The sequence below is a fragment of the Fimicolochytrium jonesii genome (assembly GCF_025526975.1).
Source record: "Fimicolochytrium jonesii strain JEL569 chromosome Unknown EV422scaffold_23, whole genome shotgun sequence".
NCBI classification, from domain to species: Eukaryota; Fungi; Chytridiomycota; class Chytridiomycetes; order Spizellomycetales; family Powellomycetaceae; genus Fimicolochytrium; species Fimicolochytrium jonesii.
Window position 1 is genome coordinate 152744 of NW_026515690.1, and position 26787 is coordinate 179530.

Sequence of the window (26787 nt, forward strand, 5' to 3'; positions counted from 1 at the left end):
ACAACCGACGCGTGCACCGATTATATTATCACATCGATGCTGACTCACATCATTCGGAATCAGCACAGTAAATGGCGGTTTTACAACTGTGCGTTCTGGAAGCCCCACCCAGGGGGAGCGAGGAGATGGGGCGCATCCCGAAAACGCCCTTATCGCGTGGGAATATTTGTACCCAACTCCTCCATCCCAGCTGCCCCATCCTTCCCATCTCATCAGCCCTCAAACCCCCCCAAAGCCGATTCCTATCCGCATCATCGTCTCAACTCTTCCCGGACTTCATCAACCTACCACCGCCTTCCATCATGAGCCAAACTGCCCGCATCTCAGCCGTCCAGGATGCCGTTCAAAGGAGCGGACGTTCAGTCGCCTGGCCTGAGCACGGCAACCGCCCCGCTTACGTCTCCGAGATCTTTGGTCAGAATGTCTTTGACCTTAAGACGCTCCAGCAGACTCTCCCCAAGCCTGTCTTTGCTCGTTTCGTTCAGCAGATTAAGGTACGTACGACAAGCCCAGTTTGAGATCGACCCACTTCGCGATGTTCCCAGTGGACCACCTCGACTGAGCGTGACCTGTCAATCGTAGGGTCGTCAATCTCTCGACCGTCCTACAGCCGATGCCGTTGCGCACGCTGTCAAGGTCTGGGCTATGGACCGGTAAGCTTTCACGTCCGGGGGAATGGTCGAGATCGAGGGGCAAAGCGCAGCAGCCTTTCGCGAACCATCTTCGCGTCTTTCCTCCATTCTTGCCTTGGGATTCTGCGAACTTCGGTGTTTTTGCGAGCTCCCTTTTTCACCCTTCAAATGTCAATCTTTCTCACGCATGGTACTTTCTTATTCACAGTGGTGCCACACACTTCACTCACTGGTTCCAGCCTCAAACCGGTACCACCGCCGAGAAGCATGACAGTTTCCTGACTCTGAGGACGGTCATCTCCAACGGCATGGAGGAGACCACAGCAATTGATGCGTTTTCTGGCTCCCAATTGCTTCAGTCTGAGCCTGATGCCTCTTCTTTCCCCAACGGTGGTATGCGTTCCACCTTCGAGGCCCGTGGTTACACCATTTGGGACACTACAAGGTATGTTTGAGCTCTGTTCCCTGATCGTCCTTCTCGACACGAGACCCTTTTCCTAATCGTTTTTCCTGTTCTTAGTCCCATGTTCCTGCGGAAAGGTCCTCACGACACTTCCATTCTCTACGTCCCATCCGTCTTCATCTCCTACAACGGTGAGGCGCTGGACGAGAAGACCATCCTTTTGCGTTCTTCAGAAGTCCTTTCGACGGCCGCTGTGAACCTCTTGAACTTGCTGGGTGATAAGGAAACCAAGCGTGTCTACGCCACCCTCGGAACAGAACAGGAGTTCTTCTTGATTGACCGTGCGCTGTACAACCTCCGTCCCGATCTGAAAATCACCGGCAGGACGTTGGTCGGAACTGTGCCTCCCAAGCACCAGCAGCTCGAGGACCATTACTTCGGCCAGATCCCCAGCCGTGTTCTTGCGGCCATCAGCGAGGCGGAACTGGAGCTATACCGTCTCGGTGTGCCCTTGAAGACTCGCCACAACGAGGTCGCCCCTAACCAGTTCGAAGTTGCCCCCATCTTCGAGGAGGCAAGCGTTGCGGTTGACCATAACTTGGTCCTCATGGAGACCCTCCACCAAGTCGCTCACCGTCACAAGTTGAAGGTGCTCTTCCACGAGAAGCCTTTTAAGGGTGTCAACGGAAGCGGAAAGCACTGCAACTGGTCTCTGTCGACCGATCAAGGCGATAATTTGCTCGAGCCCACCATCAAGCCTGAGGTCAACTACCGCTTCCTTCTCTTCTTGGTCGCCACTCTGGACGCTGTCTACAAGCACGCTGGTCTACTCCGCGCGTCGATTGCCAGTGCATCTAACGAGCACCGTCTCGGTGCTAATGAGGCCCCACCAGGAATCGTGTCTGCTTTCTTGGGAGAGCATTTGACTGAGGTTCTCAACGCTGTCGAGGAGAAGCGGGAAGTCCGCAACTTCTCCCAGCCCCATCTGCAGACGGTCAAGGTTGGAGGAACCGTCCTCGACCTCAAGGTCTCGACATTACCTCAGATTGCTCGGGATTTGACGGACCGTAACCGCACGTCTCCTTTCGCCTTCACCGGTAACAAGTTCGAATTCCGTGCCGTCGGATCCAAGCAATCGCCTTCCTTCCCCACCGTCCTTTTGAACGCCGCCGTTGCTGCCTCCATCACCGAAATCACCGCTGCTCTTACTAAGCAGAAGGGCAACAAGCCCGAACCCTCCGTGGATGACATCCTCGCGGTTGTTCGTGCTTACATCACGTCCAGCAAGAAGATTCGCTTTGAGGGCAACAACTACTCTGACGACTGGGTCAAGGAGGCTGAGAAGCGCGGTCTTCCCAACATCAGGCAATGCCCCGTTGCTTTCCGCCAGCTCCTTGCGGACGAGCACTCCAACCTCCTCACTTCTCTTGGCATCATGACGGAGGGAGAAATCCACTCTCGTTTCCACATTCTCATGGAGAAGTATGCCAAGGACCTGATCATCGAGTCCAACACCCTGAAGAACATGATCAACCAAGGCGTCCTCCCCGCGGCCTTCGCTTTCAAGAAAGAGCTCAGCGATCTCGTCCTTGCATCGAAGAACCTCGCGCTGGAGTACAACGACATCCCCGAAATGCGTCTGCTCAAGAAGGTCACCGCTTTGACCACGGCTCTCCAAGCCAGCACCGAGAAGCTTTCTGAGACCATCGACCGCGTCAACGCTCTCGAAGGTGAGGCTCAAGGCGACCTGGCCGGTAACGAGCTGACGGTCCTCCTCGAGGAGGTCAGGAAGGCCAGCGATGAGCTTGAGCTGTACGTCAGCGACAAGCAATGGCCTTACCCCAAGTACACCGAACTGTTGTTCTAAAGCTCTACCCCTTCCACCCCTGGGTGTCATTTCCTGAATCTTGCAACATTATTCCCCAAAACTCCCATGTCAGCGGGAGTCGTAGTAAAGCACTAGACTAGCTCTGGAGATCTCTGATAAGCCTGTTATAACACTGTAAAGCCCAAAAAAAATAACCAATGAACTGATTCGTGGACATTAAGGCCGGTGGGGTGCGTCCCACTGCATTGGTCGCACGGAGCTTTGGAAGCATGAGCATACACACTTGGAAGTCAAGCGCAAAGCACCATAAGGATCCTCAGAAGTCTTGCATGACGAGGGAGATCCTTCGCAGATTTCCGATCAAGTGGACAGAGACACAAGAACAGATTTTATTTCATGTGAAGGTATATATAGTATGCAGATCTGCGGAGTGACATCGACATAGAGCTCCTTCTATTGTCCCCAGCTGTAGCAGTGGTACTTCGCTAGGGCGATCCCGCTCGAAGGCCTCAGAGAGGAGCCGCGCTCCATCAACAGGTCGCCGCGGTTGCGGTCAGACCCGACCGCTGAGGAGGTCGAAGCGGTCGACCGCCCGCGACTCGTGCCTCTTGTAGGCCTGGAGCAGTCAGCCAAGATAACAGAGGGGACAGACAACGGCAATTGAACAAAAGACGACCAAAAGCATAACGGTGAAACTTTACCGATTCCCTTGCTGCAGCTCGCAGCTCCATGTACGACAAGCTCTCGAGCACTGCCACCTGTCCCGTGAGCTTGAGGACCCGGCTGTCTTGGGCAGCGGCGGCCGACGGAGGACTCACGAGGGCTTTCACCTCCTCCTGGACTCAAAGATCGAGGAACATGGTGGTTGGTGCTCAGTGGTGATGATTGCTGATTGATGGTAGTGCCAAAGATGAGGCCGCGATTTACGAGGGGACCGCCACTCCGCAGCGACGATGCTGGCAGAACGTTCACAGGTACGAAATGATTTGCTCCGGCGATAGGTCTTCCAACGCGGGAGCATGAAGTTTCCGACGGCCGTACGGTTCTGCTGAGCGGATGCACGTACGACAGGAGCAAGCGAGGGGTATCAACGCGTCTCCACTCCTGCAGGAGCACGTACGGGGTAGTTACGAATCAACACTCCTATTATGCCCCTGCAGGAGACGGCGAGGAGAATGATGTATGGATGTCATTCCTGTGCAGGAGGCAGCACGGAGCCGTCCAACCGCTTGTCACTGTCAAGACACCGTCAGACGCCGGGGGGAGGGCGCCGTTTGCACCCTGTTTACCTTACGATTACGCGTAAGCCTTATTGCCTCCATCCATCTGGATAGGCACAAGTGCAAAGCAACGCCCCCTTCCGTTTGTTCCTTCCCCACAAACCCCCTTCGACGCTCAATTCTTCCTGCCTAATCGGCATACCGCAGGTTTCAAATTCAAGCCATACTCGACTTCTCCGTCCAAGCACTGTTCCTTGTTCCAGCCTCGTCGAACTTTCCGTCAACGTCAGACCCATTCCGCATCCACTTTCCCACGGCCTTGATATGAGCGACACGACACCTGCACCGACCGTGGGAGCTCCAAGCGGTGACCAGGTGGTGATCGAGCAAGTGGACGCCGCCCCAGAGACCAGCTCGCAGCAACCACCACCGCAGGAAACCGGAGATGGGCCCCCAGCGGCCGACGAGGCTCCCGCAGATGCAGCTCCTGCTCCCGCCGAAGTTCCTCAGAACACTCGCCCACCAAAAGGCACTGACCTGGGAATTCTGGTGACTCCCGCACAAGCAGTAGAACTGCATCGCCGTGCCGAGGAAATAAAAAATGGATACGCGCTCTTGGCGATGAAACGACTTGAAAATGTCTTTGCGGGAATGGACACTGAAGATGCAGACGGTGCCGAGCAGCAGGAGGGCGATGAGACCGTCAACATGCAACTGGAAGAAGAAAAACTGAAGTAAGCATGCTTCAACGCTCATGCAGTGTTCAGATGCTGGTGGACATCATCGTCTGCTCAAGTCTATGGACGCGTTCGACGGCTTCCTCCGTTCGGTCAACTTACACAATATCGTTTCCCCGCACAGCGCCGCTCTAGCTTCGTATCAAACGCACTTGGGAGAAGTCGGCATTCAGAGTGGAACTCCTGAATACGATGCCGCGATGGTTGCTTTGGGAATGTCGGGAGCTGAGGAAGAGGAGGAACCCGAAGCTGCTGCGGCGCCTGAAGTGACGCCAACCGTGGAGCCGGCCGTCAAATTGGTGGTGGAGGAGAAACCTTTGCCGTATCACGACGTGTGGAAGGATGGGAATGGACCTGCTGAACAGAGACGAACTGCGATAACCCAGGAAGCACCTGCGCCGACTGAGGATGTGGCAACCGACACAGCTGCCCCGGCCGTGGAAGCCGTCAGCGTATCAGCGGAGCCGACGCCGGTCGCTGATGTCAAGGTGGAGGCCAAGAACGTAGCGGAGGAAGAACCGGAACAGAAACCAACAACACCAGCCGCTCCGGCGAAGGCTGCGTCGAAGAAGCTGCCTCCTGTGGTTCGTCCTGTGCGTGGTGGCCGGGCTGGTGCTGGAGCCAGTAGACAGCAGTTGGCACCGAAGCAAGCTCTGGCTCCTCGTACGCTGGCGTTAAACTTTAGCAGTTTTGGTGCGGGCCTCCCAGGCGATGGGCTCAAAGCAGGCCAGACAGCAGCTAAGCCAGCGTTCAGCGGTCCATCGGGAAATGCCTTGATTGCCAACTTTGTGCCGCACGCTATCCAGAGTGCCATCAGTCAGATCCCAGCAGATGCCAATGTATTACGCGGAATACACCCGACCGCCTCTACCACCCGCGCTCACTATCAGCCCGGCAACGGAGCCTCTCCTTTGACGAATTTCGGTGGAGGGCCAGCAATGCGAATCGGAGGCGCGCCGGGTGGGATGGTAGTCGCCGCCGCACCCGGTTCCAACATTGGAAAATTCAACTGGCACTCTTCCCAACAGTCCCAGTCGCAATACGAACAATCCCGGAAACGTGCGAGTGTTCCTTATACGGCGGGGTTGGGCACGGGTTTGGCGCCAGGGGGTCAACGAGCGCGCAGCGGGAATTCACCGAACGCGGATTCTAGTATTCCCAGAAATACGTCTCGACCGTTTGGGGCGGATGCGGCGGTTGGAGCGGGGCAGCCGCAAATGCCGTCGCCCGCTGATGGGCAGCTGCCACCGTTGAAAAGCGCGGGCGGCATGAAGATTACGTTGCAAGCTGGGGCTGCTATGCGTCGGACGAACAACATTCATTGAAGAGTTCCGAATGCATGTTGGGGTTCACACGTGCGATAGACCGAGTCTTGAGGAATTTTTGGGTCTTGGGGTAATGAAGTTTTGCTGCATCGCGCGGAGGGTCTCAGCCATTCTTGGGATGTCTGCGGGATGCCTCGAAAGTTTATGTAGATCCCCTAGATCTAGCCGGCCCTTTCGTCGTAGTTATGCTAGAGGACGGGGGAAATTTTGGCACAGTAGCAGACTAGTTCTTAATCATACCGACATCTCACCGACGGAAGTGCAGAATTCACGGGCACGACTTTGATTCACGTTCAGGGTAAGGGGTTGTAGGAAAGCTTAGGTGCCGCCAGCAAGAAAGCGGGTGATTGACAAACTGCTATGCTGCCACTAATCGAAATATACACATATCGAAAAAAAAGGAGGTCACACAACCACTCTAAAAGCCACTGAAACGTCAACCAATCCCTTCAAAACTCCAACGCATGCCCAGGTGGCGGCGAAACAGCCGTCCACCCACTCTCCCCCGAGAACACCGACTCTTTCTCCTCCGCGACACGCCCGGCGTCCTCATCACTTGCCTCGGCGAGCTCCTCGACGTGGCCCACGTGGCTGAAATCCATGAACTGCACTTCTGCGAGAGAGTGCATATCAAGCGTGGGGGGGAGTGTGGTGCGATGGTGGTGGCTGCTCGGGATTGAGGGAGAGGAGGCGGAGAGGGATTGGAGGTAGATGATGTTCGAGGATGGTGAGGTAGCCGGGTGGTCGGGTGATAGTACGGTGGCAGGGTGATCCGGATATGAGACTGCGGCGACGGCGTCTACCGGCCTGTGTTCAGTGGTGCGGTGAGATGCGTCCAGGTCTTCCAAAATGATCTCCGAATTCCGCATCTCAGCAGCCTGCTTCAACAGATGGACAGACGCCAACGGACCGACATTCTGAGGAGCCATAGTGAACACGCTCGCTTCGCCGTCCTCCTCGCGTTTCTTCTGTGCCGCCAAATGATGGTCACTACCAGCAGCAGTAGCACCTTGCAAACCGACCAAAGTGCGGAATTGCTCCTCTGTCCACCCGACATCTGCCAACTCTTGCTGCAGTTTTGTCTTGCGGGCCCGGAGTTGCTCTTCGAGGGTTTCCACGTCGTCCTGGAGGGCTTTCAGGCTGTCGGTGCCGGCGTCGGCTTCACTGACGCATGGGATCGGCGCAGTCACGTCGGCGACGTTGGAGGGTTGGTCGGTTGGGACGGAGGGTTGAGGAGCAATGTCCTGCGGTTCTTCGGTGGTGGGCGTGGGTATCTCGGGTAAGTTATCGGTTACCCCAAGGATCGTGTCATCCGCGACGGAAACAGGAGCCTTCTCTTGTGCGCTTTCCACCTCTTCCTCTACTTTCGGAATCTCCGCCTCGGCTGCTGACAAGCCGAGTAGATCCCCGTCTTGGCCTTTCTGGCCCCCAACTTCGGGGACAGTGGAACTACCCGAGTTCTCAACGGGCGCCTCTCCCCAGAATTCCTTGATCCTATCACCAATAGCCTTCTCGAATGAACCGTCATCCTTCTGTCCGTCGTTCGATTTTCCACTGACCCGCAAATCAATCAGCTCCACCGATACGCCTTGGTCAGCCTTCTCCTTCGCGCCGGGCTTCCCATCTACAACAACGGTAACATCATCCTCTCCTTCCGCAGTCCGCCCACGCCGTTTATGTAGTCCTTCAGCGTCTGCTGCTGCCGGACTGTCTTCCTTCTGTCCACGTTTTGCTGTGCCTGAGGTGGGGGCTTCGGGCCTGGGAGGAGCCCGACTGGAGGTCCGCTGAGGTTGGCCACCCCCGCTGCTGCTGTGTCCCTGCGCATGAGCGTTCCCGGGCCTGTTGACAAAGATAGCGACTGCAACGGTGATCAACGAGACAACGCCTACGGCGGCCATTAGAGCTACGCGAAGCGACATTGTGGAGATGGCAGGTCCGTCGTGAGGATGCGACTGCTTTGCAAAATCTAGGAGTCACTCTATCCGCATCACTAGCTTCACCCTATGCTCAATATGTCGCTGCTGGGAAGACACAGTGGCCGGCTCTCTAGAGTTGTGAATGCGGGGAAGCTGGTTGCCTTTCAAGGGGGTGCTTTTATATAGGCGTGCACTCGTTGAGACTTGGCGTTTGTGACAAATCCCCAGCACGCGTCTGGCAGACTTGGATTTGACTTGCATCAGACTTGGATTCGCAAATTCACACCCAACTCTAATACTGTACGCAGCTCTCACCCAAGAGACGTTCAATATGTCCTACGATTTCGCAGGGGGCTCTTTGAAGCTCAAGGGGCTGGACTCGGGAAAGATAAAAAAGTAAGTTCTTCTCAGCCGCTTTGGGGTCTTCGCTCGAGCACAATGTGCTCTGGCAAGCAACCATTGCCTTTTCTGATGTGCGTGGTCGGACATTGCTAATGGCAGCTCTCGCACCTTTAGGAAATCCAAAAAGTCCAAAAAGGACAAAGAGAAGCTCTCCGCCGCCCTCTCAGCCTCGATTACATCATCCTCCGACCCCATCTTCTCATCAGATTCCACCACAGCATCCAGTTCCCAAACCTCCAGTCTACCACCACCGCGTACCAAAACAGCCGCCGAAGTGAAGTTTGAGGAGATTCAGAAACAAAGGCAGCGGGATCGGATAGCTAAGACGGCGTCGCAGAGTCATAAGGAGCGGGTGGCGGTGAGTGACGCCTGGATCACGGGGAGTGGAGGGACGGAAACGGGGCACATTTAGGGGACATCGATACTGATGGCGGCTGATTTCTACAGGAGTTCAACAGATATTTGGAGAACTTGTCGGAACACTACGATATCCCGAAAGTTGGACCTGGATGAGACGAGAAGGACGTGCAAGCTGCAGTTTTGGGAAAACACCGAGTTGGGAGAACTTATATATAGGGTGATGGGTGACGACTAGGATTGTCGTTAACTTCACTCAAAAGGACCGACGCATCAGAAACGATATCCGACAACATACTCGACGCGGCAACATCCACAGGAGGACTCAAAGGATATGAGAGGAGCGGTTCATTGGGAAACACTCGAATAGGTCGGATGGCACAGCAATTCAGAGTCCCAGAATCATAGGATGGCATAGCACAGGATCATGGAGATGGGTTTAAATTAGTTCCTATGCATCTATGTTGATTTCTATCTGTGGATACCGAAACCCCTTGCAAATCCATTCTGAATATATGGTGACTGCAAAAGTAAAATATTGGGATCGCTCTGAACGAGAAACTGGAATGCCATAGAAGGGAATGGAAACGAGCGCACGCCTTTTGGTCCGAATCCCTTACCAAGCCGGAGCAGGGGTCTCCCTTACTCTCACACGCACCACACCGCCGTCTCTGAACCCCGCGACCCCAAACCACTGCTTCATCTCCCGCTCAAGCTCCTCATCGACGTCCGCAATCTTCCACCGCTCAACGTCAGAAGGTCCCTTACGGATCTCCACCTCTGTGCCCATAATGCTGACCTGCCCAATGCCAGCAATGAGCATGGTCGCGAACGGAACTTGCGGGGTGAGGGATTCGGGGGCGCGAGACATCCAGGTGTTAATCTGGTCCACGGCGGCCGGGTCAGCCGCGGTGGCGCTGAAGCGGTAGTAAGACTTCCATGGGACGCTGGGGTCGCTGGGGGTCTTGATCTGCAGGATCCAGGTCGGGTCGGCGTCGGATGGGTTCGTGGCGAGACGCAGGCGGAACTGTTTGCCCATGATGCCTGCGCCGAGCGCCTTGTCTTGGATCAGGATTGGCTCCGTGAGCGAGTACTTTGCCAGGCCAATATCGACGAGATATGAGTCTTCCATGGCAGTTGACGAAACGAGGAGCAGCGTGTGGGTAGGCCAGGCTTGAGCTTCCAAAGCGCTCGATAAGTCATCCTCAGCGTCCTCGTTCTCGGCCTCGCTCCGCTGCGTGTTGCTGTTGCTCTCAACCGCAGCGTCGTAGACTACAGCGGCGGTGCATACGGTGACCTGGAAACCCAGCGCCCGGAGCGCACGTGCCAACAACCCATTCAGCTCCAAGCAGTAGCCACCCCGAGTCCCACCCAGACACATCTTCTCCACCAAGTCGGCAGGCGCCAAGCTACACGCAGCGCCGCCAATGGCCTCCGGCATACGCCAGTGCAGCGAAAGGTTCTCGTAGGGGATAGAATGTAACTGCAGGTGCTGCACACGCTCCAAGGTCTCTAGGGTCGGAAGCGCGGCGGAGGCGTCATTGCTGGCGGACTTGAACCCGATGCGGGCAAGATAGGAGGACAGTTGGGCCGGGGTTAGCGTATCAGCGTTGGCGGTTTGAGTCATGACTATCTGTATCTCTATGTCTAAGATCTGGTAACTTGGGGGATGCTTTGGATAACCCACCAGCGATCGAGTTAGTTAAGCCGTGGGTCGGAGTCTCGGAGAGCTGGTCTAGCTGGTGGAAGGCGGCGACGCGAGCGAAGCCACGCCGCTTGCGATTTCGAAGTTGCGAGAGGTGAAGGTTTCGCTGCCGATGCACTTAGGGTTAGGGTTCGGGTGAATTGCATATTGGAGGGCTAGTTGGAGGGTGAATCTGGAGAACATCACGGCGTCACCCGCTCTTTCCCAGCCGACGAGAATGTCAGTTTTTAGGTCCATAGCAGTGCTCATCGCAGCACTGCTCTGCATAATACCAACGCTAGCCACTTCACTAAGTTCGAAAATCGAAGGACTCGATGGGAAGCTGGATCGCAAAGCCGCCATAAAGTTCAACACCGCCGACTTTATGGCATTCACAGAGGCGCCGAGGAATTACTCGCTATTCGTCTGCTTGACGGCCTTGGCGCCGGAAATGAGCTGCTTGCCTTGCAGGTCAGCTCAGCAATTGGCGTGAATTGTGGCGTTGGTGATATGTGCTCTGATATGCGGCTCGTGCTTTGGACTATATACTCGCACACAATAGCCAGTTCGAAAGGGAGTACAACTTGGTGGCGAAATCATGGCATAAGGCCGGTGTGCCGCATTCACTGTACTTTGCGCAACTAGACTTTTCTGCTGGTCGGGAAATCTTCGATCAGGTATGCCGGGGGGTGGATGTACATGAGCGCTGGACGTTGTTTCACGGGTAATCCAGCTCACCTCATGTAATACATCAGTTCCATGTGAAAACTGTGCCCATGGTACTGCACTATCCACCGACTGAAGGGCCGCTAGCAACTGATGATAGCTCTACTAGCGATGAGCCTGAACATTACAATTTAAATAGACAGTAAGGCACCGATGATATACTCTGTTTCTTAAGATTGTGGAGCTTACACGCGGAACATGTATTCCAGGGGCTTCAAAGCAGAAGCACTTGCTCGATACGCCTCTGATATAGTGAAGCATGAGGTGAAGTCGCGTAGCATCGCACGTGGCAGCATCGACCACCAATTCTGACTCGATTGTATAGTTCATCATCAAGAGACCAATGAATTGGGAAATATACGGAACCATGGTAGGATCGTTCATCCTGCTCGCATTCTTCATTGCGCTTGCGTGGCCTGCGATTGTGGCAGGTGTACAGAGCCGCAAAGTCTGGTCCACAGTGTTGATTGTGAGTATAGACTCGGATGCGTCATGGGCACGTTCGGATGAGCTAACGAGACTCCTGTTGCAATAGGCGTGGGTTGTGATCATGAGTTCTGGCCATATGTGGAATTCTATCCGTGGGCCGCCGTACACAGGAACGCGGGATAAGCAGCCGGAATTTATCTCTCCGGGATTTCAGAACCAGTACATCCTTGAAACGCATATCATTGCAGTGCTTTGTGAGGCCTATTCTGGGTGTTCGCACGTTGTTGTGCCAGGACTAATCGGATGCGTGATTTGCAGACGCAGCATGTTCAATATCTTTCGTGGCGCTGGTAACCAGAATCCCCACTATTTCGCACCCCGCGTCCCAACGGTCGGCCGCGTACGCATGCGCGGCGGGTTTTGTCATTGTTTATTCCCTTGCACTGAGGCTTTTCCGAGCAAAGAACGGGTCGTACCCTTACAAACTGGTAGGCGAAGATGGAGTTCATTGATGTGATGATGCAACCAGTGGAAACTCATTATGTTCTTCGACAGCTATTCTGAAGGCGGTTTGCATGCTATTGGTGCGAGCGCCTTGGGATGCATGTACACTAGATTTTAGAGTAGAACCAGACCGGGAGACTTCATCGCCCTCCCTATATCTACCTGTTCGCCAGAGACGGTGTAGGCCTCGCTGGTTTCCTGAACCGATATATAGTACCACGAAGCGCACAAGCTCGACCCAAGCACATTGGCCGGCAGAAGAAATCAAAACAAGCTTTCCTAGAGAGATGATCATTCAACCAAAAAAAAACGTGCAACGGGGACGTCTACAGAAACGCGTAGACTGTCGGACAATGTACGCCATGATGCCCATGAAGAGTCGGCACCAATGATGCCGTCGCCATCTCACAGGGCATTCCCCAACCCGGACCGTCTTCCCCTCACAATCACATCGACCGGATTGATCAGACCGTTTCCACTCTCAGTGCCGCCCCTAGCACCCAGCGCCTGCCCCGGCGCCCAACCAAGCGCCTTCAACATCCGGTGTCCCACGTTGCTTTCCCCAATAGGCGCGCTACCCTCACCCACCGTAGTCCCAATACGCGGTTGGGCGGGATTCGGCGCCGACCCAGCATTGCCTGTGCCTGGTGCGCGAGAGCCCGACTTGTTGCCCTTCCCACCCTTCCCACGGCCCGATGCGGGCGTCTTCCTACCGCCGCCACCTTTGTTCTGCAGGCGGGTGGTAACAGTCGTCCCCGCCTTGCTCTGCTTCTGTTTCCTATGCCTCTTATCCGGAAAACCCCTATCAAACCGATCAGCAGGCCGCGCGTTGCCTTTCAATCTGCCCCCAGACTCGCTAATGACGCTTCTGATCAGGTCTTCGGTGGGTATGTGTGTCCCAGAGGATGGGGCGACGGGTATTCGGGTCTGCTTTGTGCGAGCGAGGACGCTGTGTTTGGTCGCGCCTTTGCCTTTGCTTGTGACTGTGAGCTGGTACCGCGAGGCCAGCAGGCCGACGAGACGGCGGATGGCGCTGGGCATCGGCGCTAGGTCGATGCAGTCGGCAGATCGGATCCTGGGGAAGTCGAAGTGAGATGTCTCTTCCATCGAGCCTTCTTCCTCCTCGACCCCGGACACAAATGACCGAATCTTCCTATCCACATGACGGAGATAGGAAGACACCTGTCCGCTGATTTCAGCTCCGTGGCCTTTCGCAAGCCCACCGGACAAGTGAGCTCGGAGGGCACGTACAGCAGCATCTGAGCCCAGCTGCTTTCGATCGACTTTGCGCTGTTTTTTAGCTTCGACGGCCTGCCGATTCCTTGCCTTCCGCAGTTGCGTTCGACTAGGATTTGGGGTGTGAGGAGAAGTTGGCTGGAAGTCACCCTTCAGAATCTGCATTAATCGGATTTCTTCCGCCGTTGCTCGAGGGTACCGCGAGCCGGGCAGACCTTCCCCGCCTTCTTCATCAGATGAATCCGTGTCTCCCCATGTCGATTTGCCACCCTCGAAATCGCGCTTCAAGTAAGTATCATCGTCTTCGTCACTTCCGCTAAGGATGTCTATGACCTCCCCATCCGATGACGACGAATCCTCTGCATCACTCTCCACATACTCAATCAAGTCGCCATCGATATCCATATCGGCCACGCCGTCATCGAGCCCAGTAAGCATCTCTTCAAACAACCCCGCCTCCGCGCCGTCCATCCATGCGTCGGGTTTCCCAATCGAGTAGGACAAGGCGCCCAGAGACGAGATGTCGTTGATCATGGTTGATAGGTCGGCTAACCCGCCCACCGACGCGTTTTGGAGGTAGTCGAGAGCGACCGCCATCTCCTCCGGATTCATGTCCACATCCTCGCCTCCGGCACCATCTTCTGACTCCTCCTCCTCGTCGTCGTCGACTTCCATGTCTGGCCAAGCCTTGCCCTGCGGCGTTGCAAAGTACTTTTCCTGCACCCACTTGTCCTTTACCACAGGTTTTACACTCCGCGGGCTTTGTTTTTTCCCGTCCTTCCTCCTCCTTTGTCGCTCTTTCTTTGTAACGTGCAAGCTGATAAAGTCGCTCTGTAACTCAGTCACGCCTGGTGATGGTGACAAGTTTGGTGGCGGAGGTGAGACGCTTAGAACTGGCAGTGACTCGAGAGTTGTGATGAGAGAAGCGTCGCCGCGCTTGTCGACGAAGAACAACCCGGCAGAGTCTGAGTCCTCGGCACCGAATCCTCTTCTGGCAGCAGCGGCTGAGGTTCGCCTTTTCGGCATAGCGGCTGAGGTTAAGGGGAAGACCTGTTTTCAAGACGAATTTTGCCACAACTTGGCAGAACGAAGCCGACAACGGAAATACAGTAGGTCGCTTTTCGCGATGTCTTTTTGCGGTCAACCTTTGGTAACGTTCGTTGGCGGAAAGGAACGGCTCCTGCTTCAGTACAAACGAGCTTGGTCGTTATGGTGGTTTTCGAGTTGGCCAATTGAGAGCAGAATTGAGAGGAGCGTTGAGTGAATTTCCGCCAACACGACGCGCAGCTGGAACTCAGCTCGAACCTCTCAAACCTGCTCTCAAACTGGCAATTGCAACGTCGTCCTCCACAGCCCCCTTAGCGACCAAACATCACAAGCATATCGCAAGGCTGCCATTACCTATAGAAGAATGTCGTCGACAAATGAAGACTTAGATGTCCACCTGGACAGGTTCGCGGAGCGCTGTCCCGTTTATCAATCTGTTGCGAAATTCTCTCTGACCCTTGCCAACTCTCTCCATATAGCTTGCCTTACATCGACGGAGCTGTCCCCCCCGATCGTACGTCTGTTATTTGATATTCAGCTGAGCAGGCTGAACCGCTTACGAGTCCTTGCATTCGGATCTTAGTTGCGGAGGTAGTCGACAATCTGATAGCAGAGGAGCTAGCGCGGGGACCGAAACCAACGGACATCCTGCTCCCACCAGAGATCACACTGTTCGAGGTAAATAGGAGACCCTGCGGACCATTGTAGGGGCTTTTCCATGCCTGTGCTGACGCTCATCTCATACGTTTTCTATCTGTAGTCCAATCCACTTCTCGCCGCGGACCTAGAACGTGTAGCCAACACCTCCAAACCAACAACCCTCATCAATACTACCCGCTTCCGACTTGAACCACCACCACAAAAGTCGTCACTCGAAACATGGGAGAAGGCAGTCGAGAACGCGCAGGCACAGCTGGAACACCAATCCAATCGGTTGATCAACCTAGAACTAGTCAATTCATTTGGGTCGAATGCGTGGAAGGTACATTGTCATCAGCTGGAGTGGTTGAACAAGAGCTTGGCAAAGGAGGTGGAGGAGATCAAGAAAGAGGTGGTGGATATAAACAAGGACAGGAAAGTTGAGCAGGTACTTAGTCATGAGGCATATCCATTGCGTTAGAAGCAAGCATGTGACACTGACCCCCATATCTCATCGCAGCTCAAAGTCGGTCAAACGCTTCAGCAATTGTCGTACCGGTATTCGATGATGCTGCATCAGACGCTGCAAGTTGACGCAGCGACCAATGCTTTAGAGAGAGAGGTGGAAGCGTTACGGGCTCAGAAGGAGCAACTTTCGCAGGCTTAGATGTGTGAAGAGCCGGATGCTTGGACGAAAAGGAAACGGCGTACCTGCGATTGGAGCCCCGGGCCGCGATACCACACGCAGTTGCGGGCGTGGACGACATCGGGTATGTAGGGCAATTCATGAAGCAGGTTGACCAGGTTCCGAGGAACCGTTCCGCGGTCCTCCGAGGCACCAAGATGTGAAGGCACAACCTTCATCTGGAATCGAGCTGGGATATGAATCGCACCGAGAATATTTACATGAAGACGCATAAAACGTGCAAAGGAGTTGCGACCTTGCAGATGGCGAGAAAACCTAGCTTCATAGTTCACCTTCTTTTCTTGACATGGGGAATACAGTCATGTACATACATACACCGGTAGCACAAAATGGATGTGTTGAAAGCCGCATTTCAATCATACCTCCGAAGAGCAAAGTTTGAGAGATCGGCATTCGGTTTCGATAAAGGGAGTCCAAAAGCGCTGGAACAGGACGACATTTTGCGCTTGAAGCACAATATTCGCAGTATTCAAGGAGTACGTGTCCTCCACGTTATTCGCTGACTGATGTTATTCACTGAAGACTAGAGAAGGCATTTTGTATGTACGCCATTTTGATGACTACAATGATGGTATTGAATGGACTACTGCTGCAGTCATAGATCTAGCACTTTGTCACCTCCGTATACTGATGAGGATCCCCATCGTTAAGAAACGTCGCCAATACGATGCTTAGCGCAATGTTATGGCGGGCATTGATGATGGTCTGAGGATCATCGGCCCATGATTCCGTGACCTCACCCACAGCACCACGGGCAATGGCATCAGCCATCATGCACACAAACGTACCGCAGTTCTCGTCATCCGTCTGTCGAGGGGAGAATAGGGCGGAAGCATTGCCAGTAATATTCAGTGACGGAGGGTTGAGGGGGTCGCTAGTCGCCGTGATGTACCACTTCCACAAGATGGATCCGATGTTGGCCATCTTAGCAACGTAGCCCTTGTCGTTCGGGTGAGGCTTTGAGTCGAATAAAACGAGGGAGACATCTTTCCATCTGGTTAATGGCGAACCAGGGCGCAGCGGTTTGGCGGACTTGGGGATGGGTACTGCCTTGAGTATTGCAAACAGGACCCAGTGCAGATTGTCTGGGTTTGTTGGGAATAGCAGTATGTTGTACTCTGCGACGTTGACAGACCGCTTAACAAAAACCAAGAAACAGAAGTTAGTTCAAGCGCAGGACAGTGAAGAAAACAAAGTCAAGAACTTTACTTACCCGAACAAACGGAAGAGGGACCTTAATTTCCCTTCATTTCTGATATTTTGGAGCCAACTCGATCCAACCGCTAGCAGTGGTGGATAAATGGTCGGGTGCCGTGACGACCTGGACTGTAACAACGCACACCACCTAAACAGAGCAGTGATGTGTGATAAGCATCAGTGAGAGACAACAACGACACGCGCGCATTTGAAGAAAGAACACACCTGTTGACAGCTTGATCGTTCAGCCACTTATCGGGTTTGACAATCTTCCGAATGGTAGCGGGTGCTATAATCGACGACACTGTCGGTATCTCCAGGTCTCCTTCTCCTTCCTTTTTATCACACCCGAGAGCCCACTGGCCCACCGGCATAATCGTGCTACTGATTACGCGCTCAAGGAAGGCGATATGCTTTTCATCCACCTCTGGCCACGGCTCGCCTTTCCACATTGCCGGCCCGGGAGAGGAGGAGGTCGTTGGTAGTTCGACAATCTCCGCGTCGTCCACACCTTCCGTTACTCCTTCCACGCAGTTGGCGTCCTCGAGTTCGACTTCCTCGAGTCCGATGTCCAGAGGAGTAACCTCAACGTCTATGCTTATTGCCGAGAGGTCAGGGGTGAGCTCTTCGTTGTTGATGTTGTAGGTAGTGTTCGCACCGTCAACCGTCTTGTCAATCTGTCGCCCGGCGTCCTCGTCAGCTCCCTCAACTCCCCCGCCGCGCTCTGCCACGATCTCAACCCCGCCGCCGCGCTCTGCCACGATCTCAACCCCGCCGCCGCTGTCTGCCACGACATCAACCCCGCCGCCGCGCTCTGCAATGACATCCACTCCCCCGAAAGCAAAACCAATGTTGAGGGTTGAGATGGCGCTGGGTGTGGTAGTGCGGGTTGGGCCGGGTGTTGTGGGCTGGTGACCTCCTTCCCGGTTCTGTGCCCATGCAGCCCCGTCGACAAACTGGTGGATACGCGCGCCGGGCCGCTTTGCGAGGGGGTCATTCGGGAGAACCGGAGCAAAAATGTCATCTAAAATACATGGGTGAGTGTGCGGTCAATGCCAGAGGGATCGGTCGCCTTACCTAGAGACAGCTTCTGCCCCTTTTTACGCCACTTGAATTCCAGGGAAGGTGCGTACATTCCCCACATGTCTCGCTGACCTTCATCCATTTTTGCTTTTGCCAGCGCGGCAAAATATGGATGATATGGTGGACACCCGCTCGCAAAAGGGTATCGCTCATGGAAGGCTGATATCTCCCTAAAACGTGTTCTCTGACACTCCTTCACGAATGCCTGATTGTAGCGTTCTTTGACAAACGCGACGACATCCTCCCTGGAGGTAAAGTACATGCGGCGTTTGGGGCATGTTTCTATAATACCACACATTAGTGGCCGACGACATGAGGACAACGGCAACTGAACCATTTGTAACTTACGTGCAAGTGTGCGAAAATGGGTCTCGATCCGCTGATAAACATTATCAGCATTAGCCGACCCGTCACTAAGCATCGCAGACAGCATCGGAGACGTCCCTGTTGCTGTTGCACGCTCCGTAGTGTGATCAAAGGTAAACAACCCAAATTCGATACTGGGGTCGGCGTAGGTGAGCAGACGTTTCGCGGCACTCAATAACGCGTCGAGGGCATCGGCCGCATCGCCCGGAGTTGGAGGAGTTGGGGACAACGGAATCCCTTCGATCGCATCCTTCTCTCCCGCTCCAAGCTGGTCAAATAGATGTTTTCGTCGGGCGGTTACCCAATGGAGACGGTTGTTGGGGTGTGCAATTGTGGTGGCACATTCCTCCGCGGATTCGACGTTGAGGCTGAATCGTGAGATGATTCCGACTTCATCTTGCTTCAGAAGTGTATTAAAACGACTGAATCCGTGTACCGGTGCCGCAAGCTTTGCCCGTTTCCCCTCCGTTTCCCCTTCAGATTCGTTTCGTCGCTTAGTCTGTAAAACAAGAGACATAAAAGCGTGAACATGTGCCAAGCGGGAACAGCAGGTGCGAGTGAGAGTGTTCTGCAAATGCGGGCAAGTCCTGCCATCTACGCCTTTCCTCTCGCGCGTGCCATCACTCTCTGCGGCAGTCCCTCCCACCAGTCCCTCACGTTATTATCGGACGGACGCCTGCAGCAACGAGGTGGGACTTCCGCACTTCCGTCTCCCGTCTCCATTGTCTCCATCCCGTCATCCCGTTGCCTGTCCATTGAACTCATGAACTACGTTCCTCGTCCAGAGCATAGTCCAGGGAGTCCCCCTTGCGACTCGCGCGACTCGCGAGGCACTTTGATGTGAAAACACTGTTGGGAACATTGTTTGTCTGTGGGGGGCGATGACGACGACGGCCTCCCTCTCCCTCCTGCTCTCCCTCCTACTCCTACTCCAGGACTCCTACTTCCGCTCACGACGAAGAGAACTCCCACCTCCCAACTACACTACACTCTCTCTCAGCACACACCAAAGCGACATGCAAAAGTATCAACGGAACCTCGCCCTCGTATACCCCCTCACCGTCGCCGTAGGCTCCGCTATTCATACCACCATCCAAGTCCCGTATACCATCTTTGCCGACAGAAGGAACCCCCTAAACACCGTCTTTGCCAAGAGGGGATGGGTACGTGACCACAACGAGCGGCGGGTTTCGAGTTTCCCAGAGAGGGCTGGAAGAATACATTTCCGTCTCACACTCACTTTCTTCCCCATCATGCAGTTCTGGACAGGCACGACGTTATTTTTGTTCCTGCTACTTTCATCCACGGATCGAAAAAGGGCACCCATCATCCGCTGGGCACTCGCTACACTGTACTGGGTCATTTTCGCGCAATGGGCATTTGGACACTCGGTGTTTGATCGTGTTTTGACCATGAGTGGAACTTGCTCGATCGAGGAACATGGACATCCCGCTATTTGTAGGAAGAATGGCGGCGAGTGGCTTGGGTTCGATGTTTCCGGGCATTGCTTGTGAGTTGGGATTTTTTCGCTTGGAGGATGCGTGCATCCGCAAACCCCCTACTCACATTCTCTCTTTCTCCCTATAGCCTTCTGATCCACATGTCACTCTTCATCTTTGAAGAACTCCAAATCCTCATCGCTCCATCGGCATCGACATCGGCATCGGCATCCACGACATCATCCCAACAAAAGCCCACCCCCGACGCCGTAGATTACTCAACCGACACCTCCGTCTCCTCCACCGACGGCGCCACCCTCCCCTCCATCCCCGTCACCCCCTCCACCACCCCCCTCACAACCCTCCGCTCGCGCCTCCCCCACCCCACATCAACCGCCATCCTCTCCTCGATCCTCATCTTCCTGCTGATGCTCTGGTACTGCATGTTGATCGCCACGTCGCTGTATTTCCACTCGTGGCAGGAAAAGGTGATGGGCACGGTTGCGGGGATGGCGTATTGGGTGGTCATGTATGTCGTGGTGTGGCCAAAGTGGTTTCCGGGGATGGCGCCGGGGTTGCCCAAGGGAAAGGAGATTTATGGGGGGAGCGGGATTGGAGGTGGGAAGAAAAGGGCCGCGGCGATGAGGGTTAAGCGGCAGTGAGGGATGAGCACACGGACGTAGTGGATCGTAGAATTTAGGATGATAGGACGTAATGGGGCGTTTTTCCCCGCTGTGTAGACGGACCCGAAGGGTGGGAGCGCTGGAGAAAGGATTCGTCTGTATCTAGTGGCATAAAGGTTTGAAATAACCAAAATCAAGAAGACCAAGCTCGAATGCCCCCGGGCTTTAAAGAACATTTCGTGCACCAACAGTTTAATCACCCCATCACCGCCCGAAGAATAGCGTCAACACCATCCTCACCAGCCGGTCCCCTCCCAACTACCGTCTTCACCGCCTCCTCAACATCCCTCCAACTCTCCACAATGTCCACCGCGCCCACCTCCTTCAACTTCCTTCCAATCACTTCCCTCCGCCGTTCCTCAACAAGCCCCACGAACCCAATGACCGCCACGCCGGCCCCTACGGTGGTTGAGCGAGAGATTCTTGATTCCCAACGAGCGAAGCGAGGACATATGCAGCTCAGGCCGGACGAGCTACCTGAACATATCTCCAGTCCCCGCCCCCAACTGCTCCCAAATGCCCTCCAACCTCTTCCCCGTCAAATGCGCATCCCCCTCGAAATCCCTCCTCTCCACTTCCCCAGCCGCACCCTCAACCTGACTCTCCATCCTACAAAACACCTCCCTGTTCACCCCAATTGTCAGATGAATCCCCGCCCTGGGCTTTGCAACCACTGCAGACGCCAGTTCGTTCTGCGAGAGACTGGTGATGTTGGAGACGAGGACGTCGATTTGCGGGATGGCGGCTTTCACAGTTTTGATACGCAGGATGTCGTTGATGTCCCCGACGCAGAAGATGTGGGGGTGCGTTGGGACTTGCAGGGTCGGGAGGACGTGCACTGTGCCGTCGGGATTGATATGCTGTGGTACGAGGTGTGCAATGGGGCCGGAGTTGAAGGTTTGTCCGGTGCATGTAAGCGCGAGGTCGACGTCGGGGATGGATGTGCCGTCGGATAAGGTTATGGTGAAAGGGTGCTGGCCGTTGGGAAAACCGCCCTGTGGGATTGTGGCGCGGGAGTTGAGGTGGGTGTGGATACCGTATTCGATGCAGGTGTCAAGGACGGTTTTGTGCAGGTCGGGATGGAAGCGGTTGAGGAGGGTTGCCCGGGAATGGACGATGTGGACTTCTTTTTCGGGCATGTATGTCTTCAAATCGGTGGCGATTTGCACGCCGACGGCTCCACCACCGATACAGACGATGCGTTTCGCTTTCGCGGCTTGGACTTGGATGCCGCGGAAGTAGGCGATCCCCTCCTGTTTCCCCTCCCCGGGTACATTCCCCGGCGGCGAGAGCCGTGAGCCCGTCGCATACACAAGAAACTCATACGGAACAGTGGTCCCAAACTCCGCAACCTCCCTATCCAACTCAACATGCCCCTCCGCGACCTTTGTGACAGCAGCGCGAACAATCCCGCTTTGGCAGACGGCATCACGGAAGAGATTGTCAAAGGGGATCAATGCTTTGTGCTCGTAGCCGGGGATGATGCTGATGCGAGGGAATTGGAAGAGATGGGAGAAGTGGGAGTTGCGTTCGATGAGGATTATGCGGTGCGCGGCGGAGAGGGCTTGACTGGCGGCGAGGGCTGTGGCGGCTCGTTTGCCGAGGTAGGAGGCGCCGACGATGACGATGTTTTTAAGTGATTTGGTCATGGTTGATGGTATTCTTTACTGATTGCGAGCGGCGAAGTTGAAGAACACTCTGGGAGGTGCTTTCCCCGCCAACGCTTTTATAGGCGGCGGGCAATGAGCCCTGTGTCGAACCCTACACCGTCCCCGGGCCTGAAAGCGGAAGCATATCTACTGTACGCGCTGCAGTTCCTTGCCAAGGGCTGCAGCCAGTATTGTATGAAGCACCCACTATATGCCCGGGAGTGGTCCTTACAGGTATGTGTTTCCGAGTGGTAGTCCGTTCCGGCCGACATGTGGGCGAGTTCCGGGATGGCCGCCATTTGGAATTCCGACAACGACTTCCCCTCCCGGAACGACCCAACACGGAACGAGGAGCGCCGCTAGCAGCGTACGTACGCACACTTACGGTACTGTTGTGGGACTTCTTCTCTCGCTCTTGCTGTATGTACATATGTGTGTTTTGCGGGAGTCTTGCCTGTTCAGCCATGATTGGAACACTTCCGATCGGAATGTTCATCCCTGTGAGAGAAGCATCCCATCATCCCATCCCCATCCCATGCGTCCACGTGACCCTACTACAGTTTATTGTTTCCTTCCCTACATGTCGGAGTACGCTGGACCTTGTTCTTCTCTTTTTAGTCTTCATCCTGAATGGAGCTTGATAAACGTTGACAATAGATACATCATAGAGCTTTCTCTTACATGGTAGCATCCACCAAAGGCAACAACACCGACCAACGAGCAGACCACCTACGTACGAGCCCATCGTTGTCCCAGCGCTTTGAGTTGATCAGTCGACCACGTTCCCACGCTATTCCGTGAGAACTTAGCACATTTCATAAGTAAACCCGGCGACACACGGAAACCCATCCATCCATCCCGTCCCGCCAACAATCCATCCATCCGACGACGATCGAACCATCTCCGCACGACCAATCACCTTCCCTACTGTTCTCCGACGCTACAGAATGACCAAACTCGGCAAGACAAGGTCCCGCACCGTTGTGGTACGTGGTGAAGCCTCCGACGGGCGCCAATTCGAACGTGTAGAAGAGGACGTCGAACGCACGGAGAGGTCTGGCCTCGACGAGGAAACAGATCTCAGCCGTGCAAACCAGGCGCACGAGGAAGCTATCCCGGAAGAGGACCAGGAAGTCCAGCCGGAGGAAGTCGAGATCGAGGGCCCTCCCACCCCGCCGGATGATCAGGCAGACGACTCCGACGATAATGACCCGGAACTGCCCACCCGCGCCGAACTCGCCCAACTGTCCAAGCGCCTCTTTCAGCAGAACCAAGAAATCATGGCCTTGCTCCGACGTCAGACCACGGACGCCAAGATCGCCGCGCAGCCAGTGCTCCCGCCCCGCCCGTATCCGAACCGCACCCTGCGCATCGACCCCCAGACCCAGCTTCCTTCGCCGGTCACCCCTGAATCCTTTATCATCCCCGAAACCGCCGTAGCTAAGGATCTGCGCAAGAGTCTACACCGCTACGACGGCACACGCGACATCGCTAAATGCAACCAATTCCTCGCTGCGTTCGAACGTTACTTCCGCGCCGCTCCTCCAATGACCGACGTCGGCAAGATCGAGATGGCTGCGGGCCGTCTAGACGGCCTCGCCGCCACATGGTTCGATCAGGTCGGCTGTCGCGTAGTCGTCACTTGGCAAGATTTCGCAGCGGCGGTCCGAACTCGTTTTGTCCCCAGCGGTGCAACTGATCAGGCCCGCGACGCTCTCGAGACCCTGAAGCAGTTAACCTCAGTGGACGCTTACTACAAGGAATTCCAGAAGCTCCACCTGTCCTGCCCCCAGGTCAGTGACGCGGACGCCGCCAGATACTTTATCCGCGGCCTCAAGGACAAGATTGCAGAGCACATTCTCGCCCAATCAAATGTCAAGACACTTTCCGTGGATGAGGTCTACGACATCGCCGACCGTCTCGACCGCGCTAGCTACCGCGCCTTCTTGGCCAAGAAAGCAAAACAAGACCAGGATCCCCGGAACCAAGCCAACCCCTTCGCTTCAAGTGGCACGCCGACCTCCAACTGGCCAGCGAAGCGCGCCTTTCCCCCTGGTGCGGCTGTTGCCCAGGCCGAAACAAAGAAGAGCCGCTTCGCCAATTGGCCGGCCGCGAAACTAGAACGGTTGACCCCTGAAGAGCGCGCCCGCTGCCTCCGAGAAGGACTATGCCTAAGGTGCCGTCAACACGGGCACGTCGGATACCTCTGCCCCAACATGCCGCCGCGCCCAGTCGCTGTTCAGAACCTCGAAACCTCGGATGTCCAAGACCACCACACGACCGAGGGCGATATGATCCATCCCGACCGCCAGATCCCGACGGGTTTTTAAAGCGTCCCAGAGCGACGGCCACGCTCTCGGGACCTAACCTTGGTCGACCCCCTGATTCGATCCCTGTGGGAAGCGGCGAAGCAACCGCACCTAAGAAACGACGCCGTGTTCATTTCTTCGCCGACACAACACAATTCCAAAAACCTACCACACTATCCACCGCAAATCGTACTCCCCTCAAACCCAGGAAGGACCCAGCTCCAGTACAACCGATCCTGCACACGAAACGTTCCGTAGACCCTGCAGCATTCCGACATGCGCCTCTCCAATCCGTGTCCCTCCCTGTCTCCGACAGTGACCTTGATACCCCAATGGTGCTGAACTTGGCAAAACCTCTTTCCGTACTCCACGGTGACCACGACCCTAGCCCCATCGTCCACGATGGTGACCCCAGACCTAAGAGCCCGTCTCCAACGGTGACCCAGATACTCAGCCCGTTGGCCGCAACGGTGACCCGCGATCCCAGACCCCCCCGGAAACCCCCCAAACCCAATTCGACACAGACCCCACACTCAAAACTGCCCACCGACGCCACCGACCCCTCCCCGTTGTCCATTGCGAAAGACCCAAGCACATCGCAAGCTCTAGTCCACGTCCAACGAAAGCTGAAGGCCATCGGCGGCACGCTTGACGCCCGACAGGAACAAGCCGCGTGGATCGAAACGCTGCAAGAGTACGACGTCAAGATCCAATATGTCCCTGGCGAGGCCAACACGCTCGCAGATCTGCTGTCCCGACGCGCCGACTACGCACCTAAGTGCTCCAAGTGTTCAAATATTGCCGCAATCTCGACCATCGTGACCACATCCACCGACTTACACGACATCGTGCGTGCGGCGCTACCCAAAGACCCTCTCGCGCACAGCATACGCGCCGCCCTCCAGCGACCTATAACCGCCCAAAGTCAGAAGGAGCGACGCTACACCGATGAAGACGGCCTCCTCTTCTACGAACACCGCCTATACGTACCAGATATCCCGCTCCGGCTACAACTGCTTCACGACGCTCATACCGCGGGCGCCGCCGGTCATCCCGGATGGTTTCGCACCTGGGAGAAACTGGTCCGACATTTCTACTGGCCACGAATGGAGCGCGCCGTAAAAGCCTACGTCAACGGATGCGACAGCTGTCTCCGCGCGAAGACCGGCCGACGTCGCCATGGACTACTCCAACCGCTACCCGTCCCAAACGCCCGTTGGTCGGATGTCACACTCGATTTCGCTTTCCTCCCCAAGGACGCCAAAGGCCGGGATCTTCTGATGATCGTAGTGGACCGCCTCACGAAACGGGTGCACTTGATTCCAACCCATCGCGAGGTCACGGCCGAGGAAATCGGAGAACTCTTCTGCGAACACATCATCAAATTGCACGGCATCCCATCCACTCTGGTAACCGACCGCGATACCAAGTTCACGGCCACCGTCTGGCGCACCATCTCCGAATACCTCGGCTTCGAGACAGCCATCGCGACCGCTGCCCATCAACAGACCGACGGACAGACAGAGCGGGCGATCCAGACGCTAAAGGACATGCTGGCAGCCACCCCCGATTTAACCGGTCGAAACTGGTCAAGGTACCTCGTGGCCCTCGAATTCGCCTACAATGACTCCATCAACGCCTCCACCGGAATGACGCCATTCGAGGCAGATCTCGGCTATCACCCGCAAACACCGCGCAGCATAGGCACAGAGACCAATCAGCCCACCGAACAGACAGTATGGGCCAGCCGGATGGGCGACATTGTTGTTCTCCTCAAAGAGCGGCTCCGCGAAGCCCAAGACCGATTCGCCGCTTACGCCGACGCTCGCCGAGTTCCCCAGGATTCCCGCCTCGGCCCCGGCACGCATGTACTAGTGCACCGCAATGCCATCACCGTCCCCGAATATCGCAACCTGCCGAACGCCAATCTCAAGATCCTACCCCAATTTCTCGGTCCGTACCCGGTTGTCAAGCTCGGCCCTCAACCCAATACATACGAGGTCAAACTACCCCCAATCCTCGCCCGACAACATCCGGTATTTCACTGCGATGTCCTACGACTCTACACCGCAGAGAAACCCCCACTGTACACAGTCAGCGCGGACGGCCACCCATATGCGGAGATCTTACGGGAACGCAAGACATACGGGAGGATGCTTTACCTCGCTCGCCGATCAGGAGAACCCCCACACACCGCAGATTGGGTACCCCTCCACGCCGTCGCCAAATCCGTTGCCTTCATTGCATACCAGAATAACTGGCCGACCCGT

The 26787-nt window shown here is 55.4% G+C and overlaps 11 protein-coding genes across 11 annotated transcripts; 6 read left to right on the forward strand and 5 right to left on the reverse strand.

Annotated features, from left to right (window-relative positions):
• The first annotated feature begins 64 nt into the window (after positions 1 to 64).
• EV422DRAFT_538859 (glutamine synthetase type III N terminal-domain-containing protein) lies at positions 65 to 3077 on the forward strand. Its single transcript, XM_053071006.1, has 4 exons — positions 65 to 494; positions 583 to 653; positions 841 to 1077; positions 1153 to 3077. Exons 1-4 carry the CDS (start codon positions 72 to 74, stop codon positions 2900 to 2902), a joined length of 2481 nt encoding a protein of 826 aa, XP_052923106.1. The 5' UTR covers positions 65 to 71; the 3' UTR covers positions 2903 to 3077.
• A 1330-nt stretch (positions 3078 to 4407) lies between these two features.
• Positions 4408 to 6145, forward strand: EV422DRAFT_569924 (uncharacterized protein; the record flags this gene model as incomplete). The annotated part of the gene is made up of 2 exons (XM_053072821.1): positions 4408 to 4817; positions 4945 to 6145. The coding sequence occupies 2 exons, from the start codon at positions 4408 to 4410 to the stop codon at positions 6143 to 6145; spliced, it is 1611 nt and encodes a 536-aa protein (XP_052923107.1).
• Positions 6146 to 6369: 224 nt separating this feature from the next.
• EV422DRAFT_191671 (uncharacterized protein) lies at positions 6370 to 8287 on the reverse strand. The gene has a single exon (XM_053065206.1). The coding sequence runs from the start codon at positions 8062 to 8064 to the stop codon at positions 6595 to 6597; it is 1470 nt and encodes a 489-aa protein (XP_052923108.1). The 5' UTR covers positions 8065 to 8287; the 3' UTR covers positions 6370 to 6594.
• A 1-nt stretch (position 8288) lies between these two features.
• EV422DRAFT_191497 (uncharacterized protein) lies at positions 8289 to 9206 on the forward strand. Its single transcript, XM_053065205.1, has 3 exons — positions 8289 to 8457; positions 8578 to 8821; positions 8911 to 9206. Exons 1-3 carry the CDS (start codon positions 8393 to 8395, stop codon positions 8974 to 8976), a joined length of 375 nt encoding a protein of 124 aa, XP_052923109.1. The 5' UTR covers positions 8289 to 8392; the 3' UTR covers positions 8977 to 9206.
• A 230-nt stretch (positions 9207 to 9436) lies between these two features.
• On the reverse strand, positions 9437 to 10447 carry EV422DRAFT_508360 (uncharacterized protein; the record flags this gene model as incomplete). The annotated part of the gene is made up of 1 exon (XM_053068739.1): positions 9437 to 10447. The coding sequence occupies one exon, from the start codon at positions 10445 to 10447 to the stop codon at positions 9437 to 9439; it is 1011 nt and encodes a 336-aa protein (XP_052923110.1).
• Positions 10448 to 10565: 118 nt separating this feature from the next.
• Positions 10566 to 12396, forward strand: EV422DRAFT_191710 (uncharacterized protein). The gene is made up of 9 exons (XM_053065207.1): positions 10566 to 10756; positions 10820 to 10975; positions 11067 to 11181; positions 11260 to 11372; positions 11440 to 11494; positions 11556 to 11699; positions 11766 to 11913; positions 11978 to 12147; positions 12215 to 12396. The coding sequence occupies exons 1-9, from the start codon at positions 10743 to 10745 to the stop codon at positions 12221 to 12223; spliced, it is 924 nt and encodes a 307-aa protein (XP_052923111.1). The 5' UTR covers positions 10566 to 10742; the 3' UTR covers positions 12224 to 12396.
• A 172-nt stretch (positions 12397 to 12568) lies between these two features.
• Positions 12569 to 13204, reverse strand: EV422DRAFT_499367 (uncharacterized protein; the record flags this gene model as incomplete). The annotated part of the gene is made up of 1 exon (XM_053068078.1): positions 12569 to 13204. One exon carries the CDS (start codon positions 13202 to 13204, stop codon positions 12569 to 12571), a length of 636 nt encoding a protein of 211 aa, XP_052923112.1.
• Positions 13205 to 14810: 1606 nt separating this feature from the next.
• EV422DRAFT_569930 (Pre-mRNA-splicing factor SPF27) lies at positions 14811 to 15752 on the forward strand (the record flags this gene model as incomplete). The annotated part of the gene is made up of 5 exons (XM_053072822.1): positions 14811 to 14851; positions 14926 to 14960; positions 15030 to 15124; positions 15207 to 15533; positions 15606 to 15752. 5 exons carry the CDS (start codon positions 14811 to 14813, stop codon positions 15750 to 15752), a joined length of 645 nt encoding a protein of 214 aa, XP_052923113.1.
• Positions 15753 to 17742: 1990 nt separating this feature from the next.
• Positions 17743 to 19076, reverse strand: EV422DRAFT_191887 (uncharacterized protein). Its single transcript, XM_053065208.1, has 3 exons — positions 18420 to 19076; positions 18066 to 18353; positions 17743 to 17968 (listed from the first exon to the last, which is right to left on the reverse strand). The coding sequence occupies exons 1-3, from the start codon at positions 18952 to 18954 to the stop codon at positions 17784 to 17786; spliced, it is 1008 nt and encodes a 335-aa protein (XP_052923114.1). The 5' UTR covers positions 18955 to 19076; the 3' UTR covers positions 17743 to 17783.
• A 242-nt stretch (positions 19077 to 19318) lies between these two features.
• EV422DRAFT_602764 (inositol phospholipid synthesis and fat-storage-inducing TM-domain-containing protein) lies at positions 19319 to 20785 on the forward strand (the record flags this gene model as incomplete). Its single annotated transcript, XM_053073728.1, has 3 exons — positions 19319 to 19600; positions 19697 to 19947; positions 20025 to 20785. 3 exons carry the CDS (start codon positions 19319 to 19321, stop codon positions 20536 to 20538), a joined length of 1047 nt encoding a protein of 348 aa, XP_052923115.1. The 3' UTR covers positions 20539 to 20785.
• On the reverse strand, positions 20786 to 22314 carry EV422DRAFT_191927 (FAD/NAD-P-binding domain-containing protein). Its single transcript, XM_053065209.1, has one exon. The coding sequence runs from the start codon at positions 22206 to 22208 to the stop codon at positions 21033 to 21035; it is 1176 nt and encodes a 391-aa protein (XP_052923116.1). The 5' UTR covers positions 22209 to 22314; the 3' UTR covers positions 20786 to 21032.
• Positions 22315 to 26787: the final 4473 nt, after the last annotated feature.